The sequence below is a fragment of the Syngnathus leptorhynchus genome, chromosome 12, assembly GCF_054491065.1.
Source record: "Syngnathus leptorhynchus isolate UIUO chromosome 12, UIUO_Slep, whole genome shotgun sequence".
NCBI classification, from domain to species: domain Eukaryota; kingdom Metazoa; phylum Chordata; class Actinopteri; order Syngnathiformes; family Syngnathidae; genus Syngnathus; species Syngnathus leptorhynchus.
In genome coordinates this window covers 5,140,803-5,164,483 of record NC_141206.1, presented here as the reverse complement: position 1 = coordinate 5,164,483, position 23,681 = coordinate 5,140,803, and the positions used below count along the sequence as shown (strand labels likewise).

The 23,681-nt window shown below is 40.5% G+C and overlaps 3 protein-coding genes across 9 annotated transcripts in view; 1 reads left to right on the top strand and 2 right to left on the bottom strand.

Annotated features, from left to right (window-relative positions):
* Nucleotides 1–16,758, bottom strand: part of klf4 (Kruppel like factor 4) — a 50,427-nt gene extending 33,669 nt beyond the window's left edge. For 2 of the 4 annotated variants that reach the window (XM_085925299.1, XM_085925301.1), the window contains exons 1-4: nt 15,020–16,757; nt 14,881–14,952; nt 6,186–6,302; nt 3,320–3,435 (exon numbers count right to left, since the gene is read on the bottom strand). The gene's annotated coding sequence lies outside the window, so the exon portion shown is untranslated. Of the gene's footprint in view, nt 1–3,319; nt 3,436–6,185; nt 6,303–14,880; nt 14,953–15,019 lie in introns of all 4 variants that reach the window. The other 2 variants (XM_085925300.1, XM_085925302.1) reach the window with 2 other exon arrangements.
* On the top strand, nt 11,302–17,433 carry LOC147047946 (uncharacterized). Of its 3 annotated transcripts, none has more exons than XM_085925303.1 (6): nt 11,302–11,438; nt 13,826–13,980; nt 15,404–15,433; nt 15,774–15,916; nt 16,837–16,908; nt 16,974–17,433. In XM_085925303.1, exons 1-6 carry the CDS (start codon nt 11,344–11,346, stop codon nt 16,986–16,988), a joined length of 510 nt encoding a protein of 169 aa, XP_085781429.1. In that variant the 5' UTR covers nt 11,302–11,343; the 3' UTR covers nt 16,989–17,433. The 3 variants fall into 3 exon arrangements, with proteins under 3 accessions (XP_085781429.1, XP_085781431.1, XP_085781430.1); XM_085925305.1 differs by lacking the exon at nt 11,302–11,438 and adding an exon at nt 13,300–13,442; XM_085925304.1 differs by lacking the exon at nt 11,302–11,438 and adding an exon at nt 13,449–13,720.
* Nucleotides 17,434–17,762: 329 nt separating this feature from the next.
* On the bottom strand, nt 17,763–23,651 carry nop14 (NOP14 nucleolar protein homolog (yeast)). 2 transcript variants are annotated; one of them, XM_085925289.1, is made up of 19 exons: nt 23,527–23,651; nt 22,863–23,045; nt 22,476–22,610; nt 22,258–22,399; nt 21,826–21,974; nt 21,615–21,752; nt 21,191–21,313; nt 20,905–21,036; nt 20,548–20,827; nt 20,264–20,394; nt 20,121–20,206; nt 19,908–20,043; nt 19,573–19,674; nt 19,306–19,462; nt 19,073–19,232; nt 18,837–18,984; nt 18,493–18,611; nt 18,259–18,414; nt 17,763–18,181 (listed from the first exon to the last, which is right to left on the bottom strand). In XM_085925289.1, the coding sequence occupies exons 2-19, from the start codon at nt 23,043–23,045 to the stop codon at nt 18,085–18,087; spliced, it is 2,574 nt and encodes an 857-aa protein (XP_085781415.1). In that variant the 5' UTR covers nt 23,527–23,651; the 3' UTR covers nt 17,763–18,084. The 2 variants fall into 2 exon arrangements, with proteins under 2 accessions (XP_085781415.1, XP_085781416.1); XM_085925290.1 differs by having other exon boundaries at nt 23,509–23,597.
* Nucleotides 23,652–23,681: the final 30 nt, after the last annotated feature.

The following is a 23,681-nucleotide window of genomic DNA, read 5'->3' as shown; positions in this document are numbered from 1 at the left end:
AGAATGATTTTAAACATACGACACCAATAAAGATAATAAATAATGTAGCATTATAGATTTTTATTCTGTTATGTAATATTAAAACTTTATGTACTGTATTTGTGGATGTCCTGAGATTAGAAGTATTAGCCCCAAAGAGGAAGCAAAATGCAAATTTGTCTCTTGAGCTACAAAATTTTGGAAAACCCACATATTGGACAATCACTTGGTTCTTGATTTCTATGTTGCGTAAAATTGAGCAAAATGTTTATCACCGTGATGATGCCGTATACAAAGCAACATTGGCAACGCGAGCGTAGCCTGGACAATGATTTACAACCCGAATGGGACTGCTTCCCAGGGCGCTCAAGTGGCAGTAAAAAATCTGGGATGACACCAATGCATTTTTAGTATTATCGTTGTAAAATAAACACACAAGCGTCACTATGGCGCTTGGAAGATGAAACCTATGTATTTCCCAGAAAATAAAATTTTCCCTAAATATTGCCCAAAATGTTTTATAAAGCCAGATATTTAAATATTTGAAAACGTATTGACTGCTGCCCGTCTTGTTTAAACGACTGCATTGTGGCCAACAGTAGAATGTGGGACGGAAAAATTGATTTTATGTTACTAACAACCAAATAAATCATATACAGTAATCCCTCCTACTTCGCGGCTTCAACTATCGCGGCTTCGCTATATCGCGGGTTTTCAAAAATGCGGAAATGAATTATTTTATCGCAGAAATTTCATCATTTCACGAGGTTTCGCGGCCACTTGAGTTTCTTCATTTTCCTTTAATAATGATAGCTTACGTTTAAAAGTGAAATGAATAAATTAAAGAGTCAGTACAGTATACTTTATCGTCACATGTGACTTCAGGGCGTTCTCGCTGTTGTATATTTTGGACTAACTCATGTTCCGTAGTGGGAAAACCCCGGATGTGGGAGGGGGAGCTTCGGGGACGTTCAGTGTCGCGATGTACGGCCAGTGAACTGACTGTGATGAAAGGAATAAAGCAGTACCCATCACGTCGTTGTCCGAACCATGCTTGCTACATCAGAACCTGGAAAATAGTAAAGATATAACACTCTCCACCGGCGGTGGCCTTCATCTGGACATAGCAATACACTGTTAGTCTCGTCGCTAAGGCATGAATGCGGAGCGCACAGTCCATTGATATGAAAGTCCCCTAGCAGCGAGCTGGTTGATGTCAGCGATAAAAATAGAATATCTTCCAAGAATAGCTCAAAAAAATCTAGTTTCTATTTCGCGGAAATTCCCATTTCGCGGTTGGGTCTGGAACGTAACCCCCGCGAAGTAGGAGGGATCACTGTAGAGCAGACATGTCATTACGTTTGGGGTTACTTTAAAAAAAATGTGCAGACAACAAAGCATCATAACATTTCACGAGTCTCACTATTTGGCAAGTTGCAGGTGTTTTTATGTAAGAAACTCAAACATTTAAAGTCTTGACCTAATACTTCAAAGCCTTCATTAAGTCTCGTCGTAATTTCAAAGTGTTACTTGTTTATTTATGTATGCACATTTCACAATAATTATTGTCATCACTGAAAAATTCAAGTGAACTCATCAATTATTCCCCATGAACGCAAATTATTATTAATGAATTTAGTGGTTCATGAAGTTCGTTAAGAGTAGCTGAGGGACATTTAAACAGCGAGGCATCAGCATAATGAAGCCTTGATCTTGGCCATTTGTTTGCTTTTTGTTATCATAGCGCCAATTGCCACGAAATCATTAGCAACACCTGAATTGCCTCGTGACCCATAAAAAGTAAATGTAAAAATAAACACACCGATGGTTTTTATTCCGTTTTCAACGGGGGTGTGATTAATTCATTTATGCTGTCCTGTATAGTACTCCTATATATATGATCATTTTTATTATTATATAGAATTATTAGGAAGCAACTCATACAAATTATTGTTTCAATAAGAATTTGAAAAAATTTCAAAATATTGTTTTTGGATTAAAAATGAAAACTTGTTTTTCGGATTTCACAAAATGTTGCTTAATTTTTTTAAAAGGTTCTTTGGATGAAAACAGATAAAATAACAAAAAACCAAAATCAAAATGTCAATAAAATGATTTTTTTCTCCGTCTATTTTTTTAACTCACAAATTAAAGTGTACTGTATTTTCTTCTTGCACATCACTAAGATTTACCTTTGGATTAAATCTTGTAACAGGTCCTCATGAAGTGATTAGCATCTATACAGTTATGATGATGCGCAACACAGTCACACAAAAACTTGCATTTTTATCATTGCACTTTTGTCCATTTGCATCTTACAATACAATGTAAGCAACCCCAAAATGTCCATCGGGATACATTCTGGCGGTTTCAAAATCAGCCGAGTAATTCCGTGTACGTAAGCGCATGTGTGCGCCGCCATCACGAGGGAACGGGATACTGCGGAATTCCCAATGAGGCGTGCTTAATGAAACGCAGTCCAATACAAACACACCATGGTCCTGTTAAAGTGATAACGCCTGGCAGGCTTTCCGCTGTGATGAAACGCAGGCCCGCTAAGCGGAGAGGATCCCCACCTGCCACGCCCTACCGCCTCACGCACCAATGTGTGGACGCACGCTCCGCATTCCGAGGAAATCTCTCGCAATTCCAACTTTTTACTTCATCATGATTTGTTTGTCCCATGGTCACTGAACTTGTTTGGCTATATCACCAGTGCTGGAGCCCATAAGATAAAAAAAAAAATTCTTGTTGTTTCATTCTTAATTCACATGCTTAACGCAGTACTTTTCTGCAAAATGTTCAGCATATTTGATGAGCTACTTTAGTTCTCAATGTCTTTCAAGATTCTGTTTGTACTGTACTTTTAGATGTGTGTGAAGCACAATGAGTTGCCTTGTGTAAGAAATATGCTATATACGTACATAAATAAAGCTGACTTCCATTGCTCGTTAAAGATGGTGATAAAAATTACAGTTTCAAATCTTTGCACTCCTGCAGGCGCAGACAAATGAGGTTTCCCCATGAGTGGGTTTGTCATGAATGGGTCCCCAGATGACATACGGTGGGTGGTGAGGTCGGGACAATGGTGTTGAAGGCTGAATAGTAGTACTGTCGTCCAATAACTGTTGTTGTTACATCTGTTGTTTTTCTTATTGTTTTCCCACCCCTCAGTCGCTCGATCGATCCTCTGCCCTCTACCGGCTCTTCCTTTACTGTTTCTTATACATTTGATGTCTGAGGAGTGTGATTCTTAACCTTCTGATTGTATAAAAAGCCTTGAAATCATCTCAGTTGTGAATTGGTGCTGTGTAAATAAATGTGACTGTACTTGACTCACCATTCGGTATGAAGCACATGCCTCCTCCCGAGTGAGCATCTGCTTTTCTTTTCCCTCCTCTTCCTCAAACATGGCTTTTGGAACATGTTTTGGACACAAAGCAGCATGACACAACTCTAAAAATATGCAAAATGACAAAAGTCAGGTTAGCCGACGAATTGTTTTCTTTGAATGTTTTTTTAAGTGTTATAAATGTGACCTTTGCTAAAATTAAGGGTCATATTCATTACATCCACTTTAGTTAGTGAAGTGGAGCATTAGTGCTGTTAAATTTAATGCAGATGACACTTATGGACACCAGGCAAAATGTGTTCATATCTATGAATGTTTGTAAATCTGTACATAAAGAATTTTTACACGATGCAACTGTATGACATACGCGGTAGCATTTCCGCCATAGAGTCAGAAATTAACGTGAAAATGCCCCACAAAAAAATAATCTACGTATCCAAGTTAGGCTGGTCATGTAAGATGGCCATGGATAGACTTGGGCTCACATTAACACTAGAGCAGTATACTCGCAGGCTATTAGGTGCCGTCTTTTTTGGCAAGGTCGCGGACAAAGAAGAAGGTGATGCGGACATAGCAGGCACGCCGCCATGTTGACGACAGCAGGTCACACACGCGCTCATGTAAACATGTACGAGCGGCGTGCTTTACATCAACATGATTGTGCCAAACGGGACAACGAGATGACTCCCCTGTCAGTTTTCCATACAACATGTCCGCCCTGCACCTCAAGTCTTGTCCAGCTCCATAAAAAAACACAAACACACACACACACACACACACACACACACAAAAGTGCGTCATCAAGTAACAGATGTTTTTGCATTGCTTCACTCTTGTCTTCTTAGACACACTGTATACACACACACACACACACACACACACACACACACACACACACACACACACACACACACACACACACACACACACACACACACACACACACACACACACACACACACACCAGCTTGATTTCAGTGCTCGTTCAGAGACATTTACAAGGCTTTCCCAAGAGCATCGCACAATGTTAGCATTTTTTTGTGCAAGATGAGACGAAATGTAAACAAAAGCAATGGGGGGAAAAAAAATTGTAATAATCAACCTTCCATTTTTCTTGTAGTAAATAGAAATAATCTCTTCCTGGGTCAAACTGTGGCCATCGTAAAAACTTTACCTGTACGAGCAATTCTCTAGGTGTAAAAATTAGTGAACCACTGTTTATATTTTAATTAGAATGCTCTGTTTTGGCTTTGAGTACAACAGCAAAAAATGCACAATGCATCATTTTCTGGCTAGTGTAATAAGAAGTTACCATAGGTTATGTTAGCCATTTGGAAAGTGTTTCCCTTTTTTCTGAAACGTAACCAGAGCAGCCGACACCTCCTTGTCCCACCCGACGAGGACCGAATCTAGGCCTTCCAACACCGCCTGCACGCTATCCAGGTCCGGAAAGCTTGGGTTACCACCTCAGTTTCTTTGTCTGGGTGCTCATCTCCAGAGAAAAAGCCATAACTTGAGCTGTTTCAAGCCCCTGAGGCGGGATTAGCAGCGTTTAGGCACCAAAGTGGCTTATTGTGACGACGAAGAGTTTTCTGTGAGTTAAACAGATACTCTTGTGAATGCTTCACAAACTTTTTTTTTTTTTTTTTTTTACATTTCTCATGGCTAAAAGTGAAGTGACATTGGGCATTTTGATGAATGTAAAGAAAACGTGTTCTTTCAAGACGAGCGTGTCAAATTGGGAGCTCTTTCCATAAATCAGCTCCCTTGAAGTAGCTCTCAGTTTCAAAAAGGTTAAGAACCCCTGTCATATAACGTACACTACTAAAGAGATTTCCATATAACACCAAGGTTTGCAGTTACTGAAATCCAAATGAGCCTTGGGGGAGGTATGTGCCAAGTGCCACTCAAGTAAATCATGTTTGTTTTAGGCACTGAGTTGGTTAGATAGGGCCAAGTTACCGCATGACCCCCCCCACAACTAAACACCTGGGGAATTGGGGAAAAAAATGCAGATATACTTTAGATAGTTTCCAGTAAAAATATTTGCGCAGTTGATCGTTTCCTGAGGGGCTTGCAAAGACAAACGATCATCATTAGAAAGAATTGCCATGATGAAGTGTCAGTCAAACCATTCACAAAGAACACATTCTTTCCCGTTTCTTCCAAGTGTTTATAGCTGAACGTTTTTGAGTAGCATTGTCATTTTGCGGCATATCTAGCAGTCAAAGGACAAAATGTGCATCTCGTTTGGGATGGGTGTGCTGTTACATTTCTCTTTCCAAATGCTTCTTGATTCAAAAACGTTGGACTCTTTTGGCACTGTCGTATCCTAGCAGGACTTTAAACAAGTGTCTCCAATTGAACAAATGTGAATGCTGTTTTTACTAAATTCGTCAGTTCTCAACGGATTAACTAGCGATCAAGACCATGTTCGTGACATGTGCGAGTGTATAATGTCAAACTTTTTAAAAAAAAATATTATTATTATCAATACAAGGACATAATGTGTGTCTCATATAAGACGTTTGCTTTTACTCTAGCTCTGTCCAAAAACTTTATGATTCTGAAACATTTGACTTTTTCTGTAGCATATTGTATCCTAGCTGCAGTTAAACAAGACTCTGCAATCAACATACATTTTACCAGAGCTGTCCTGTCTCAAAAGACTTGAAACTATTCAAACCTTTCCATATTGTAGTAGGATGTTACCTAAGAATATACGCGCTACCTCGAGCTAGAGTGCTCAAACTAGGCCTTCACACAATGCTATTTGTTGGGTCATTCTATCTTACCGTACGCTATTTAGCTAAGCCTGCCTCAGGGCATTCTGTATACAACACCTGTTGTTTACCTCTCGGCCATGGAAAATGACACTTGTTCCTAGGGAAATGGCGATGAAGAATTTGAATGTCCTCACTTTTGGACCCTTCCAATGACAGCTGTGAAGTGGCGAGCAGCCCGTGGACATCTGAGGGGTTTAAAAAAAAAAATAGTATTGTTGAAAGAAATATAGGAGCAATATACAAAGCAAAGGCGGCATAAAGTGTAACCTGATCAAGCCAGCCTAGCATCTGTCCTTTGGTTACTTTCAGTTTTAGTTGGAGGTACATTTGTTTGGTTCTTGTTTTTACGCTACATATGAATCACACCATGGTCAAATGCTGTACTTAGCTAATTATGGCTAACAACGGAAAACACTTTGAGGTTACATCGGCCAGTAAAAACTACCGAATAAAGGTCTTGGCTAAAGTTTACGTCAACGGTCCACCAGTAGAAAATGATTCTTTGAGGTTTTCCGGCTGCTTCACTGCAACACCAGGAATGACAGAAACTTTGCAAAAACAGCAGTTTTCGCTATACAAATCTTAATTACCCACGAGCAATCACGATAGCGAAAAAAATCTAAACCACCACCCAAAAATAGATTATTTTATGAGATTATTCGAAAATGTTGAAATCCCATCATGTCATAAAATGGATAATGTGGCAAAAACAGCTCTGAGTTTCATTGGGTAGCTTTATTGACGCTTGCGCTTAAAGTCGTCATTGTGGTCAAGCTTTGCAGCTTTGACGCAACAACGTGGCTGCTATTCATGTTCAAAGCTAAACAACATAAAAGCAATTAGCTTCTTGAAAGACTTAAGCGTGCCTTTCATTGTTTGAGATCACTGTGAAGAGTTTTAGGATGGCTTGAAATGCAAAACAAGCATGCTTTTTTTTTCAACCTCATCTTTCGTGAGGAGTCTTTTCCTGCCGTCTGCTGCCTCTGATCTTTTTCTGGAATCACATGTAATGACTGTGGCTGACTTTGAAATGTGCAAACACGCTCTCCGGGAATTCTACTGCACGACTTTTAGTCTTCGGAAACACGGTGGCTCTTCAACATTGTAAGCTAGCACAATAGCTTTAGAGCTAGAGAGTACATAGCCACCAAAACACTGCAATTTTATATTCCGGAATATGTTTGTTGAATCAACGAAATATCCGACCCCACCCCACAAAATAATCTGATAATAGTTGTGTCTGTCAAACCAATTAAAAGCAATGGCATACAGTCAAGGTCTTGGCTGAGCAGCTTTCAGACATTTGTGTTGGTTTCTTTTTGTTGTTTTTTTTTGGTCCAATCAGATTTCTATGGATTGGATTAAAGGATGAAGACTCAAAAGACAGGATATGGAGTTCCATGCTTGTCCTTGAATGAAACGATGCTTTGATTTAAATACTTGTGTCTGAATTTAACATTCAAGTGCTCCTCAAAGCGCCCAGCAGTCCCACTGGCAAGAACCACAATGGATTTCACAGGAGCATCCATCCCTCTTGGGGTGGCCATAGTGGTGCGCACACTTGGATGCTGTCCCCCTCTCTGTCATTTAAGCGGCGGGCCGAGATGGTTTGCAGCTGGCCCGCGTGGTGTCGTGCAGATATGTATCCACGCTAGCCACCTTGGTTTACGTCCAACGTGTAATTGGAATAATTGCAAGGGCCCGAGCGCTTACTTACGGTACTTACATCCATGCGGGAATATGTCTGTCATAATTGGCTGTAATGAAACTTGCATATTTTCAGTGTTAGCGCGAGCGGTGTTGGGTTCCCGGACACCCACTTTGATTTGGAGTTGCGTAAGGAATGCGTATTGATTTGAAACGCCCCCCGACCCTGACAGAATAGTCCAACTTCACCTGAACATGCTCTTCTTCCCTCTGCAGAGGCGTTTGTTTTACTAATTGCAACAGAATAATAACCTAGAACAGAAGTTCTCAAAGTTTTGGGCTCCAGGGATCAAGGTTGCTATAGTTAATGAAAATTAACAGAAAATAACTAAGACTAAAATAGAAGAAAAAAAACAACAATTTGTTCCCAAAAACAAAAGTGCTTAAAACAAAGCTGACATTGTATGTTTATGAAACTAAATCTATAACTGTAGTAAAATGTTATTTGTTTTCCTTTTTTTTTTTTTTTTTTTTTTTTTTACATGAGCTTTTGAGGTTTAAATGTTTTTATTTTGGTATTATTGTACAATGAGGTCGAACGGTCGTTTGGAAATCGTAATTTGCTTTGTCACCTTTTTTTAAAATCCTGCACTCTTCAAATCTTCCAATATATCTTTTTCTGTATTTTTGGTCATGACAGTAGTACTTGGCGAACCAAGTCATTTTTTTGTAGGTGGTTCTTTGTGTAAAACTTGAGAACCACTGTATTAGACAGAGGAGCAACGTAAAATTACGAGAAAGGAATTTCCGTCCTTGCATTTATACGTTATATTTATAAACCCTTAGACAGTGATTTCCATCACGCTCGGTTTACTCGCATCTTTACCCTCCGTTCTGTCTACTTCTCAACTTTAATATTAGCTTCAAAGTGGCAAGGAAAGCGTGGCGCAAGTCCCACCGGTCCGCAAATGTACCCCGAAGATGCTGACTGCTGATATTTGTGTTTGCTTAAACTTTAAACTCACAGTCATACAACGGTAATTTGGGGTTTTTGCGGCGCGATGTTTGGCGGTGGCAGCTGCCGAGAGTGGAAAAACCTGTTTGGAAAACACACACAAGCAAGCGCCGCGACGCGTCTTATTTGCTTGCCTGATTGACGGCTGAGAGCCTGCTGCTATTTGTTCTGTCCTGCGCATTTGTTACAGAAAAAAAAAGAAAAAAAAGTGGCCTTGCGCGTTTGGGGTGAATGCAGCAAAGAGTCCGTTCCCACTAGCGTCTCAAAATAGTCACTGAGGGCTTTTCAATTATCCGGCCGCGCTGTAAGAAGGGGCCCAATCATAAAACCAGACTGTTTACCTCCTCTCTAAATCTTGCGCCGCCTTGATTGAGGGGGCCGAGAAGAAGGCGGCCTGGGATACAAAGCACAAGGTCAGGATGGGTGGGAGTTGGGAGATAATGCACAAGTGCACCGTGTGTGACCCCCCCCCCCCCTGAATGCAGGAGACAGGAAGTGAACACCAGCGGGGTCAGGGAAAAGGCAACTGTTAGCTTAGCACACGAATATTTTGGAACATACAGTTGAATCAATTGATGGAAAATATTTGGAAAAATATGTCTCTTAAGTCACGCAAATCGTCTGCCCGCCATGCATGGCTTTAGTGGCATAAAAAGTTAGTTCAGTAGAAGAAATGGATGGTCATCACCTGCTATCAAAGTTTGACCTTGTCACTTAAAACAATAATTTTTGGGGGGGAATTCATTAAATTTGGTGCCATTTCTTGTGGCTTGTTGTAAATTAAAATTAGCATTTGCGCTTGTAAAAACAGAGATTCCGATTTTGTGATTTGAGTGTATGTTTTGTGCTTGTAGCCATAGCATAGATATTTTCCTGCCGTGACTATTTAACATGTTGTGCTAGAAAATGAAATAAGGTTAACTAAGGTAATTGTTTATTCGCCGCATGAATCAAACGAATACTTTCATAGTGTGTAAGATGTATAATGACACTCCCTCAACAAGTCATTACTTCAATGCTTGTTGGGACGTCACTCTTTTAACCACAGCTTCTTTCATCGGTTGAGACATCACATTGGAAAGCAAACAGTACTAAATATTCCAGAAAGGTGCTGTATTTTTTTTAAATGGGATTATTTCGGCATAAAACATTAATAATCATTCAAAGGTAAATTTAGCTGATGTTTAATTGAGCAGGTCAACCCCGGCGTAGGACCCCCCGTCTGATGTGTTTACCCCGCCCGGAGTCTCAGAGGATTATGTAGATTTTTTTTAATCAATATTTCAGCGCTTATATTAACATTAACCAACTTCAATGCTGTCGTGCTCAACCGCAAAGGTCACGTGATGTTTCCTGAGGACACCATAGGAATACACGATGTAATATTGATTTTGATTGGTTGTTAATCATCATAGGAAAGTCTTTGTTTACTGATGTTCAAATGAAATGTGTTCATTTTCATTTGAAGGTGCCACTTGGCCTCCTAAGTATGTGTGTCCCAACTCCAGCCTAAACCTTCAATTGAACCCTCACACCTAATCCAACTTTAAATCATGTTTTCTCACAGGTTCTACAGAAAAAGAACTCCTCCTCGGCATGACTCAGTTGCTTGAAATTCAAGCGTTGTTGTTGCTCTCACAACATTCGACTGGCTTTTCCCTACTTTGCGCTCGCGATGAGAGCGTGTCTTTGGTGCACTCTGGGCCTGGAACGCTTCCACGGCTTGCAAGGATGCAAAGTGAGCAGATTTCTCACATGCGTAAAGAACGGAGCCAAATGAATAACATTTGTCAGATGAAGCACCTGCCGGTTCGGATTTTGGCTTTTGGGAATGCGGGGGATGAGCGCAGCGTTTAACCCTTGGAGACCAACTCGCGCTCATTTTATTTTTATTTTTTTCTTTGACGTTACGTTGATTGACAGCCAGATTACATCCACCTGTGTCAGCTGCCTGGTGTTGTTAAACACGCGCAATGTGGATATCAAAAAACGATTGTTAGTTTGCGTGCTACGTTACGCAATACCACCTGCCCCCCGCGCCAAAATTCAGGAAGCTTTTTCCACACACGTTTCCCTGACATGTCACATCAAATAAAATAAAAAAAGTTTATTTTTTTCTTTGGGTTTAGTAGAGTGCTTGTTTCAAGATTTTTCAATTGGAAATTTGACTTTAACTTTACTGTGAAACTGACAGTTTTTTTACAAGGTGAAACTTCAAGAACCACACTAGTGCACAGTGAATGACACGCAACTCATTGATGAACGTGCAGCACGTTGACTAAGTGCTGACTCACAGCTTAAAGCATTATAACCATTCACGGAACCACCACGCACGTACGCCAACACTCGGGTCACCATAGCGACGCATACACACCGAATGGAAGTGTAACACTTTAAGGTGTGTTCAGAGTTTTTCATTCCTGCAGAGCAACCCTTTGAACCGTGACGTGACGCCAGTTCGACAATGTCAGCAAGATAAGGGAATTCCCTCCCGAGGGCGCCCCCACCCCCTGCAGTCGCCACGGCAACCGGCAGACAAACAGCAGGCTCGAGTGTGAATCGGCATGCCAGAGGACTCCCAGGAAGTCTTTAGGGTTCCCTGGAGCGCTTCTTCTACTTGTTGTTGTTGTTGCTATAGTAGTGGCGGGCGGCCGTACAGGTGAGAGCAGGTTCCTTCTTACAACATGACAGGGATATAAATAGAGACGGCAGCTTTGATTCGCACGCCTTAGTGAGATCACAGCTGTGTAACTATTTTTTTCCAAAACACAAATCATTACTGTCTGCCGTGTTTGCATTGTCAACTACTGCAGAACAACATAGCAACTGCTAATTGTCAAAGTGAACAGGGCTGTTTTCACGTTTTAAAGTTTAGGTTTTTTTTTTTGCTTACAATTTTAGAATCTATTTTATTCAAATAAAAAAAAAGTCAGAAGGCTGGTAACTCATATCACAAGGCACCACTGTCATACATTTACAATATTTCTACCCCCTTATTTAATGTACTGCATATTTGCCTTCATTATTATTCAATCAAATTTACTATTAAACATATGGTATTTATCTAGTGACATTTTTTTCTTTTTGTCAATTTAGCAATATAAAAAGCACACATTAAATTACCAAATTTACCCAAGAATATTTCTTTCAATAGTATCATTTCAATATAATTAATAAATATATCACGTTTCCTCTTTTATTTGAAAAAATATTTGTATAAATGTTGTATAAAACTTTCTGATTTCAATGTAGTTTATCTATTTTTGTCCTCATTTATTTTAAATATAAAATGTACTTTTTATCATGAGCTTATTCATATTTTTTTATTATGTTTTCCATTCAGTAGTTTCTTAGCCAACCAGACAGCTTTTTACCCAAATCTTTAGCTGGTCAGTCATTACCTTGCTTGGTCGCCGAAACTTTCAGCTAGATAGCTAACATAAGCAATCGAATGTTCGAATAAATTGTTTTCCATTTTCTGTTTGTTTCTTCTTTTTTATTCATTTCTCTCTTTAAAACTAACCAACAAAAGAGCAAAAACGCAGACGTGAAGACTGAAAGCAGGAAAAACAAACACATGTTGACGTCATGGTGGTTACGTTCTCTTCTTTGATGGAATGAAGTGAATTTGAAGCCTTTTGGCTAACATCAAAAGTACGTGTGGCGTGCTGGCATCCCACAGACATTTTTCTGCGTCCTTCCTGACCCTTGAAGACTGCACAATCATGTGCGTGTCTGCGTGAGTGTATGTGTCGAGAGTACACATGGTTTAGTCATGGCCGCCAGGGAGCCGTGAAGCGTGCAGTCGCTAGCTGCAAACACAAAGCAGCGCCATCTGCACGCCTGGAGCACCTCCAACATCAACAACACGCGCAATCACGCACACAACACACATTCCCCTAAGGTTGTATGTAGCGCCTCATCTGGTCACCTCAATGATGATGTTTGGGGGCCAGAGCACATGAGTACATTGTTCTCAGACTTTTTCATGACATTAAATTCAGACTCAGAGCAATTGTGATTGCAAAGGTGTTCAGAAAAAAATGGGGAGGGGGACAGAACGTCAAGGTGAGTGTTTAAAAGTGTAAAGTGAGTTTAAAAAATATTGTGTAGTATTTCCGTTATTTTCAGACAATACAATGTATCTATCGTTAACACTTGACAGTATGTGTCGTATATGCTGTCCAATGTATAAAATACTGATGAGAATAAGTATAGCGTGTTAGTTATTGAAGGTGTGTTTGATGTGCTCTGGCTCCACTAAGCGGCCATTTGAAGTATTACACGTCACACCATCATAACCGAAAACCGGTACAGTATTTCATGTGAAACGTAAGGACATTTTGCTGCATTATTTTTCTTTCGTTTTTCATCTTAGTGACGTTTTCGTGACTGGCCGTTCAAGCTATGATATTTAAAAACGGAATAACAATACTATTCAACATACACTCTCAGCTAATAATGTTTTGATCACAGTATTTGAATTCCAAATCAATAAGGCTGGCCCCTCTCGATGTCTGCTGCTTCTTTGCGCCTGTGCAACGCACGGATGTGCGTGTGCGCGTGTGAAGCATCTAACCAACGAGGCGTGTCTTTATGCGTGTAAAATCTGCAAACCCGAGCGCGCACGCACAAAGACACGGACGCGCATACACTCGGCCGAGTGAGTATTGGAGTGAGCAAACAGGTTTTTCGGGGGATATACAACCCGGAACCGAGAAAGGACCTTAACGCACAAGTGCGTGATTCGTGACATCGAAATCGCTAAACATTTGTTATTGTTGTTTTTTAATATCGTTGGCTAATTTTAGTCAATCATATTTTTTATTTTTTGCCGCTACTACGTATATTAAGTATAAAGGTAATTTTTAAAGAGAGAAAAAAGGGGGTTCCCTGTTCACGATTCTACAGGTGGTAAGGGTCTACATCCGCGGAAAAAAAGTAGGGCGTCGTCTTCGTATTTGACAGCACGCATCTTGTGCAAGTGGCATCCTAGCAGCGGTGGTTAAGCATTTTTTTTTTTCCTTTCACTGATTTTTTTTTCAGTTATAAAGAAAGAAAGTGCTTAGAGAAGACGAAAATGGATGCGTTCTTCAAAGGATTGAACAAAGCCAAAGAAGGAGTGCAGGTGGCTGCGACGAAGACCAAGCAGGGAGTAAGTGGCGCGGCTGAGATGACCAAAGATGGGGTCCTGTATGTCGGTGGGTTCCAACTTACTATTAGATCATTGATTAGCTCATTGATGTTATCATTGATCTTCATCGCCGTTCAGTTCAACCTTGAAAAGCTTACATTTTTTGAACATTTTATTTAATTTTAATAAATGCTATTTTTCATGAGTTGTAGTGTTACCTATTTCTTATTATTAGGAGTACCAGTAGTAATCCAGCCTGGAACTACACTTCCATAGAAAAATATTAAATTAATAAATTTTAAATTATCTTTAAATAATTTTTATTATTTACAAATTATTCCATTGTTTTATAAAAATATTGCTCAGTAGTTGCATCAATGTAAATAATAAAACCACTAACTATTATTTTCTGAGCGTTTGTGCTTTCATAGTGGATTATCACTTATTTTATGTTGTGTCCTTTAAGAAACTGGACATTTGGTGTATATTTTTAATTCCCTAATCATATGAATGTGTTTCGCTGTTATATTCATACTTCATAAATATATTAGTTTACATTTATATGTCCAACTCATTGAAGTACTGTAATAAAATAAGCAGTTTATTCACAACATCATGTCTTGGACATAATATGTAAAAAAAGAATTCGATAGACTTTATACAATTCCCAAAAGTAATTAGCATCAATAACAGAACTTTAGCTTACTGAGTACTTGCAGTAGTATGCGCTAGCGTAGCGGTTAGCCACTCGCAATTACCGTTAGCGTAACGCTAATCACCAATTAGCATCATTTTCTACTCATTTTATCGCAGTAAAACATGATACAACAAAACAAGTGTTCAACACTTCTAGAACTCCGATGGTTTTAACCAAATATTTTACCAAGACATAGTTAAACTAAAACCGGTTATTATAGCTGATTAGCATTGAGACTTTAGCATTTTAGCAAGAAGAGGACTTGCTTACCTGAGCTCAACATTAGGGCTCATTCGATGGAGAACAGCTCCAAACGTCAATATACGCGTACACGTCGTTTTCCTAACAAGCAAGCAACTTATTAGATATTGATATGAGTGAGTTAATCGTTATTTTATTTGATTTTCACCTGAGGTTGCTCGCTCACAAGACGTCACTTCGACCAGGTATTGGAATATGTGCCACCATGTGGCGTAACGAGGTATTACCTACCAGTGGCATACACAGATTTTCCAACCATACGTTTTATGTCTGATTTGATTTCTACTTCATTTAAATTTTAACACTCGAATAACATAATTCAATGTCCAAGACAAAATATGTTTTGGGGAGTGCCCTCATCATCTATTAAGAAACATGTCTTGAGATGTTTAGGTTTTGAAGACATTGTGACATCTTGAGACATGGTGATGACTGCATATGGACCTAGATATCATTAATTTATTATTAAATATAATAAAAAAATATTGTTTCATTAGATTTCACTTGTCATTATTTTCTCTTCTACTTTCAGGCACCAAAACAGTGGATGGAGTCACAACAGGTATGGAGCAATCTATCCGACACAAAACATACAAATTTGCTTGAGGGTGAGCCGCGAAGTGCTATATTTCCATGCATGGACCCCTTGGGAGGGGGAATGTATGGCTGTCACAAACAAGCATTGGCACCCATGGTGACTTCCTGTGAGGCATCGCGGGAGCTCAACGGTTCATGTTAATAGGCTAAATGCACGTAATGAAAGATGAAGCAGAACAAGACCGTCTGGATATGCAAAGGCACAAATTGCACAATGATGACAGACAGTAGAGGGTGTGGTCGTGTAATCCTCAAATGAAAGCCATACAACAATCAAAAGTGTCTAATGGCCTCTTTTTCAACAGTCGCAGGTAAAACTGTGGAGGGGGTGAGTCAGGTGGGCGGAGCAATGATGACCGGGATGACCAACGTGGCCCAGAAAACGGTGGGGGGAGCAGGTAACATCGTCACCGCCACTGGATTGGTCAAGAAGGATCCCGCCAAACCGGTGAGCAATTACTTGAATTTAGAACGACCCGTAACGTGATAGCACTGACCTCGGCCAAGGTTCTGGTGAAATGCTGAAGATCCTATGAAATTAGAAGTGTGGTGAGATTGAGAGAAAAGTTGAAATTGTAGGAAACCCAATTCCTCTGACCTTCATGTAACAATAGACGTCTGCTTTGTGGACTGTGGCACAAAAAAAAAAGGACCTTCCCCAATTCTGTCTTCATAAAAGAAGGATTAACAAATCCCGTTGACTCATCCTCGTCCTCCATTTCATACACGTCAACTCAAAATGGCCGCGCGACCTTGAGCCATTCGTCATCACTATGTCTTTTTTCATCGTTGTTTGCTTTGTCGTGTTGCTCCTCGGTCAGGAGAAAGATTTCTCCCCTTCTAATAAATCATTAGCATCATTGACAATTTACACTTGATGTTACATGTCGAACATATCTGGAGATGACAGCGTCTCCACAATGAGTCACAATGCATCACCATCAAGTGAGAAGATTCCCGAGGAAATGACAAGAAACAAGTCCTTTTCTCCTTGCAAATGTCCTTTAACGCCATTACACGCGCACAGACGCGGCGTGTAATCAGGCTAACCACCCCGAGGGATGCGAAACACCACCTGGAATGCGAGCCCGCTTCTTGTGACGAGATCAACCGAAGCGCCAGATGGACCGACTGACAGACATACTTCGGATGCCGTCGTCGTTTATCAGTGAAGATCCTATTAGAAAGTGACATCGTGTTGACAGGCGACTAACAATGTAGAGGATCGATATGAAATGCTTGGCAGCGGTAATCAATCAAAAGGATGAATGTCTTCCAAGTTTGGTTGGGACAGATCATTATCCAACAAAATATCAAAGATAACCCAAAAGGGTTTTCATTCAACTCTGTTTAATGTCCGTGTTTCAGGACAACGGCAACATCGCCGCGCAAGATGCAGCCGAGTCATCGGTGGATACCGACACCACTGACGCCACAGAGGTGAGAAGTTAATCAAATGCAAAACAAAGTCTTCCAAACAATGACGCCCTGCTCTCGTCTCACAGGACGACACGGACTGAACGTGTTTTGAGACGGACGATTTGAACATTCCATGTCTCTCTGCCAAGTCCCGTCGTGCCTCGTCTTCGTCCTCTACGATGTCTGTATGTATCAGATTGTTGTACTGAATGATGTTAGGTTGTGTGTGTTTGTATTGTGTGTCTTATGCACATCAGCAAATTGACCTCAGGTGTCTTGTTTGTGACAATGATATTTTTCATTTATCACTGTGTGTGAATTTGCGCATATTTTTCAGTGGAATATGGAACTAGGCCACAATTAACCACCTAAGTGTCTCTATATGAACAATGACCATGATGATATTCTCTATTTTTTTGGTATGGCGTCCGTTTGAGTATCCATGTTATATTTTCATCACCAAACTGAAAAGTATGTACTTGTAAGTGTGTCTGTGTGTATGATGTCATATTGGGATTTAATGTGGAATAAAGCATATCTAAGAAATTTCTGTGAAACAGATTTTTTTTTTTCACACTGACCATCACAAAATAACTAACGTAACTTGAAATAATTATTCAATTAATCATAAGATATTCTAAAATAAAACTACATAATTGTTTTTGTACCGATTGGGGGCAAAAAAAGAGAAGATTAATTTTTGTATTGAATCTATCACTGACCTATATTCCTTTTCCATAAAAAGACTATTAAAATGTATCCTTTTTAAAATTATTGCTTTTTTCATATGCATTATGAGAACAAATGTTAAATGCATTAAAATATACATTTTCATGTGTAGCATTACTTTTTTTTCCAAGAGATGAGACGAAGGGTTTGCTGAGATGCAGTAATTACGGCATACGGTTTTTAATTTACATGTTGGTCGTTATTATGAGTCATACATTAAGCATATCTATGTCTATTACAAATTTGAACCGCCATACTACTCAACCGACTTCTACCTGCAAATTGCATGTCTGAATATATTTGCATTGTAAAAAATTGTTCTTAAAAAGGCATTTGCTAATCAAATTGAGCGATGTATTGCCACATGCCTACTGTGTCGTGCACATGCCAAATTGACATCAAAAGTGATATAATAAAAAAAGGGGGAAAAAAAAAAAGTACAGAACCGTCCATTTGAGTCAGGAAGGCTCATTTCCTCTTCTTCCTCTTGAGGGCCTTCCACTCTCCCTCCTGTGTGGCCAAGCTGCCGAAAAGCTCCTTTACCTTCCTCTTCCGTTCCGCGTCCCTGTGGGTAACATCGAGCAGGTTGAGTGTTACCGGCGTCCTCGAGCTCCCGGATACTCGCCTGACAGTGACGCATACCTTGTCATGACTTCATTGAGTTTCTCGTGGGCCAGGAAGCGAGTGTCCTTCCTGATCTCCCTCAGCGCTCCCTTGAATTCTTTCTTATACTTGTGCTCCAATCTGTGATGCTCTTTCTGTTCCCTGGTTGTGCCACGCTTCTTCCCGTAATCCAACCTGCAGGAAAAAACACATAGCACTGACCAAAGTCGTACACGTGCTCCTAATGACGACTGTTTTTTTATGTCCACGTACACTTCCACGATCTTGGGTGTAAACAGTTTCAGAGGGACGGGCTTCTTCTTATCGAATACCAGACGACTGCGAGCGAGCGGAGCACCGCCGAGGACCTCCAGAACCGACGCTTGAAGCTCCTGCAGCACAATTTAAGGACACAAAGTCACACCTTTGGTTAAATGGTCGAGTGGTTAAACATTTCATCCATCTTAAAATATTTCTGGCATGATTTCAAAATCACGCTACTTATTTCTGAATATTTCATGCTTACTTTTCCAAGCATGATAATATTTAGGTTATGATTAAAATGGACTCAAATTCTGTCCAAACATACAAGAAGATATGAGTTCATGACAACCCACCGTTAAAGACTCTGGTAAAAAGTTGGAGGAGAGGTGTCGCGAGAGCAGCGTTGTGATTGGCTGAAAAATAGGTGTGAAGGACGCCAGGTCCTTGTAGAGCACACAGCATCTCTTCACCAACTCCAAGCACGTGTACAAGCATGTCAACCTTTCAATAACAACAGCAAAGTAATGTTTTAGTAACATTCCACACTGTCATACATCCATCGAGTAATATTACAAATAATATGAGCTACCTGTAGTGATCTGCGTCCACATCGTTCTTTAACGTGACGTGCCGAGTGGCAGATAACGGCAGGGTTTTTCTACTCCAGCTCTTCCAGGATTCTGGGTCCGACAACACCAGCAGATTGCTGTATTTTCCCGTGTTTCGAAAAGGTGGAACTACCTTATAACCTGCGACATCAAGATCAACATCAAGTTTGTTGGCAGTCAACACGAGACGGCTTGAAGATGAGACGGTGTCAACCTGCGGAGGAGGTCTTGTCCCGCACAGCTAGGTGCAACGTTCCGGATAGGAAGTTAATGAGCTCAGGCAGGAAGCGCTTGGAAAAAGAGACGTACTCCACCGCTAGACAGCACAACACTAAACCTGACGTCACATCCTCTAAGGACTTCACCGAGCACTGCGCACACAGAATTTGGAGCCTTTTAAAATATAGCTAAAGATATTAAAATATAGACATTTTTCAACTCGGCATTAAAAATGAATTGCAGTGATGTAGTGATTACGTACCTTGGTGAGAGCTTGGCCAATGTAAAGCAGAGCTGGTGTGGTGACGGGATGTCGAAAGTCAGACGTAGGAAACAGCAACGCTGTCACCTTCAGGTGAATTAGCTAAAAGCACACACAAAAAAAATCGCCACAAATAGACATGAAGAGACACCAACAGCAGAAACAAAGCGACTTCACTCCATTGTATGATTTTTTTTTTTGTGACAATAACATATTTAGTATTGCCACAGCGCAACGCAATTTCGATTTCATGTTGAATTCTATTTTCGATTAAATTTAAGGCCAACTTCACAATTCTCTCAATGTTTGTACTGCACATAAATAATTAATAATACCATGTTGAGTGTTGGGAAGGGAGATTTCCCTTTGAGTTCGAGCGTTTCCTCCATGCTGTGAGCGGCATCTCCAATGATGGTCTGCATGGATCTACAGGCAGCTTCGGGAAACATCTGACACAAGCTGTACACCTCTCTACACAGACGATAAAACAAGCAATACTTCATTGATTGAATACAGGATTTCAATTTGCAGGCTAGCAATCAACTCACGGGATTAGCTTGTCAACAGTGGTGAGTTCAGGCGGACTACGACAGGCCAGTTCTCCAAGGTACTCCAACAGAAAACCCAGCAGGTTCTGGCACACAGATATTATTAATACGCGATATAACGCAAAATGAATGCACAATTGTACCTGCAGTTTGAACTTATTCCCCTCAGCCACACTGGGATGGTTGCACTTCTGAGTTCTGGCTACGATGAGGCGCTGGTTGTCAGGGGTGTGACCGCGAAGTAGCTTTTCGAGATCTTGGAAGCTTTCTGGAACTGTAATGATAGAACAATTCAAGCTTCTATACAAAACATGCTAGCATTATTCAGGCTATTAAAATGCTAGTGCTAATGGTTGCTAAAGAAAATGCACCTAACAGACAGCGAATGCAACTCAATGCTAACAAAGTAATCGAAAGGTTTTGTTACCGGCGAACGTGTACGGAAGTTCCACTTTGGCTGCTTCCTGCTGGGCCTTTCTGTCCTCTTTGCTCATCTTTGGTTTGATCTCCACACCTTCCTCCTCTTCCTCACTTTCTAACGCCGACTCCAAGTCGGAATGACCATTCGCTTCCTCCTCCTCCTCCTCCTCCTCCTCTTCTTCTCCCTCATTGCTGCCACCATCACCTTCCTCTTCTTCGTCAGATTTTTCCTCGTCACCTTTTTCTCCATCTTTAGCTGGCTCCTCGTCAAGGTTCCATTTGCCATCCTTTACAATAAAGCAAACATGTATAACATACATATTTCCAGTCTACAGCCATGTTCATGTACAGTATCTCGTTTCACCTGATAGGCTAAAGTTTTCTTGTCATCTTTGTCCAGGATGAATCCGTCATCGAGGTCGTCGGCCGACATGTGATTACGGCTCGGTGCTACTTCCGCTTCATCATCGCCCATCATCCTCCTCAGTCGATCAGCCTTAGAAAAAAAGTCGGACGGGGTGCGGTCACCGTCATTGATATATATATATTTTTTTTTCCCATAAAAAAACACAACTATTTTCTATTTTGGTCCGTTTCCTATACACCAGTACACGTGTATGCTCGTTACAAATGCCATTTTGCAAACGCACCTCCAGTTTCTGCAGCTTCTCACGCTCCTCCCTAGCGAGTTCCTCGGGGGACTTCATTTTCTCCGAGGGCTGCGCCTTCATCTCAAAGCCCAGCTCCCTCACCATCTTGTCATACTCCTCCATCTGCGTAAACGTAAGCGGCCAAGTCGGCTCAGTGAGCATCTGCAGTGATCAGCTCCACAATTAAGGTCAATGGACAGATTGAAATGTCAGCAGTGTGCTCCAAAGTAGGAAAAGTTACTCGGGTTGATCATTGGATAATGTCAACTCTGGTAGCGATTTACATAAGTAAATTGTTGCTTTATGATATTGGTCTGTTTCCTAATTATGATGAAAATTCTTATATGATCAGTGTCTTCTCATAAATGAATATAACAATTATGTTTTTATTATAAAATGCTCTTGGTTTTTCTGGTGCTCCCACCTTTGGTTTCTCTTTTAGCATCTCCTCCTGTTGAGCTTTGGGCCTCTTATGCACCATGAGCGTCTGGATGCTCTTCCACTCGTGGTCCAGCTTCTCCGTCAGCTCCTGCGCTTCCTCTTTTAGCACCTGGCGCTCCCTCTGAGCAGAAAGAGGAGGTTGACAATTTTATTTGTCATATTTCATGACTTCCAACGGCGAGAAGGTGGCTCACCTTCTCATGTTTGGATTTGCGGATGAGTTCCTCAATCAGCTCCTGCCTGGACTTGGCCTTTAGGCCTCCCTCGTTGTCTGGGTGCTCCCCAGGGGTCTTCTTCCTTAGAAGACCCCCACCGCCGCCAAAGTGAGAGGCCGTCAGCTCGGCTGAAAATCACAATTTCACAATTAGTAGCCTTTGTACAACCAATTTTTTTATGTCAAGTATATCTTTTTTTTAACTAGTTTTTGTCATAGTTTTTTTACGTTTCCGTTTCTTTCATAAATTAAATTAGTTTTAAAATTTGTTATGGGGAAAAACACGCCCTTTCATAAAAAACGTTTCTTCACTAGATTTTTCTTTTTTTTTAAGTTCAGTTGGGTGGACTTTAGGAAAACAGATCATAAAATGATTCCTCACATTGGCAGTAACAAAAGCATTAGTTCTTACCCGACAAAAGTCCTTTCTCATCTGACTCATCGTCGCTGTTCACCATATCAGTGAACTTCTCCATTTCGGACAGAGATTGTCCGTAATGAGTCAGCTCCTCCTCCTCGTTAAGGTTGAACATGTTCTTCTTCTCATGGGCACGCTGAAACACGTCATTCAAAAACCATTCAAGACACTTCAATACACTCAAATGTTGGTAAAATAGCAACATGGCTCACCTGCCTCTCTATGGCAAACCTCTGCAGGATCTTTTCTTCGGGGGCCATTTTGGTGTCATACTCCCCAATGCGCCTGTCAATGAGTTTGTTGGTCTTGTTTTTCTGCTTGTACTCCTTCAAGAGTGTCTCCTTCCTCTATTGAATGTTAAGAAACATCATGCCATGAGACAGCTGCTCTGTGAGCCTCGAAAAAAAATTCAACGTATGTTTTGATTTTGCTGTGACATCACACCCGTGACAGTAAAGGGGAAATGTGTGACAATACCCATCGAACAGGAAATGGAAAGGGTAGGCAGATACTAACATCTTTTACAAACTAATCCTGGAACAGATTGTTTCCATTGTTATGATTCTCTTTGGTGTGCAGGTGTTGTCTTTTAGTCTCACCTTGTTGATAGCCTTGGAGCGGGACACTCCAGGGAGGCCGACATCATGCTTGCTTTTCCTCCCCAGCACATCGAATTTCTTGCGATTAATTTTCACCTCAAATGGGTTGTTCTTGATCTCGGTGGAGGTCTTAACTTTGCGAACTTTGTCGGCCACGCTTCGCTTTTTGGCTGTCTTCCCCATCTGGAATAGTCATATATTATTAGCATTTAATATAAACCACCATTATTGACTAAATGCTGCGGAGTACGTTTATGTTGACATTGCTCCAAATTCAAATTTTCCTGTTCAAACTTCTTAAATCAATGTCTCAACCAAGAACTCTGAATTTAGACATTGAAAATAAAATCTAATGAGTGAGATGTTTTATCATTTCACATTCTAATTCACAATTTATTTGAAAACCATGTCAGCTCAGCATTAACACGAAATGCTTACATATATATCATATATTTAAAACTTATTATAGTACATGTCGATGTTTCTGAACCCCACAGAAGGGTACCAGTAATCAAGATTAGCTTTGGTAGCTAAACTATCATCGGAAACCTAAACAAACCATCACTTGAGAGATTATCGTGAAGAGTCAATTTATAAAATCCACCACGTCGAAAATATTTAATCACAAAATGGAGTGAACGCTTACATTAATGACTAATAATACCTTTTCATCCACTATCCACGTTGCTTTACTTCATGTTAACCAAAAGAGCACACGAGATGGTGTGAAAGTTCAAGACAAAGGAAAACAGGCAGAAAAAAAGAGCTACCATCCAGCTCATCTTTTTGCCTGCAGCGCCACTATAGCGTTCGTAAATA

What these genes read in the sequence shown, in the direction of transcription:
- LOC147047946 (XM_085925303.1), top strand. Translation starts at nt 11,344, where the DNA reads ATGCCAGAGGACTCCCAGGAAGTCTTTAGGGTTCCCTGGAGCGCTTCT. An exon ending in AGTGGCGGGCGGCCGTACAG is followed by an intron (nt 11,439 to 13,825) that starts GTGAGAGCAGGT and finishes TTTTTTTTTCAG; the next exon opens with TTATAAAGAAAGAAAGTGCT. An exon ending in AGATGGGGTCCTGTATGTCG is followed by an intron (nt 13,981 to 15,403) that starts GTGGGTTCCAAC and finishes TTCTACTTTCAG; the next exon opens with GCACCAAAACAGTGGATGGA.
- nop14 (XM_085925289.1), bottom strand. Translation starts at nt 23,045, where the DNA reads ATGGGGAAGACAGCCAAAAAGCGAAGCGTGGCCGACAAAGTTCGCAAA. An exon ending in ACTTCCGTACACGTTCGCCG is followed by an intron (nt 20,395 to 20,547) that starts GTAACAAAACCT and finishes CTATCATTACAG; the next exon opens with TTCCAGAAAGCTTCCAAGAT. An exon ending in GTGGACGCAGATCACTACAG is followed by an intron (nt 18,985 to 19,072) that starts GTAGCTCATATT and finishes TGTTATTGAAAG; the next exon opens with GTTGACATGCTTGTACACGT.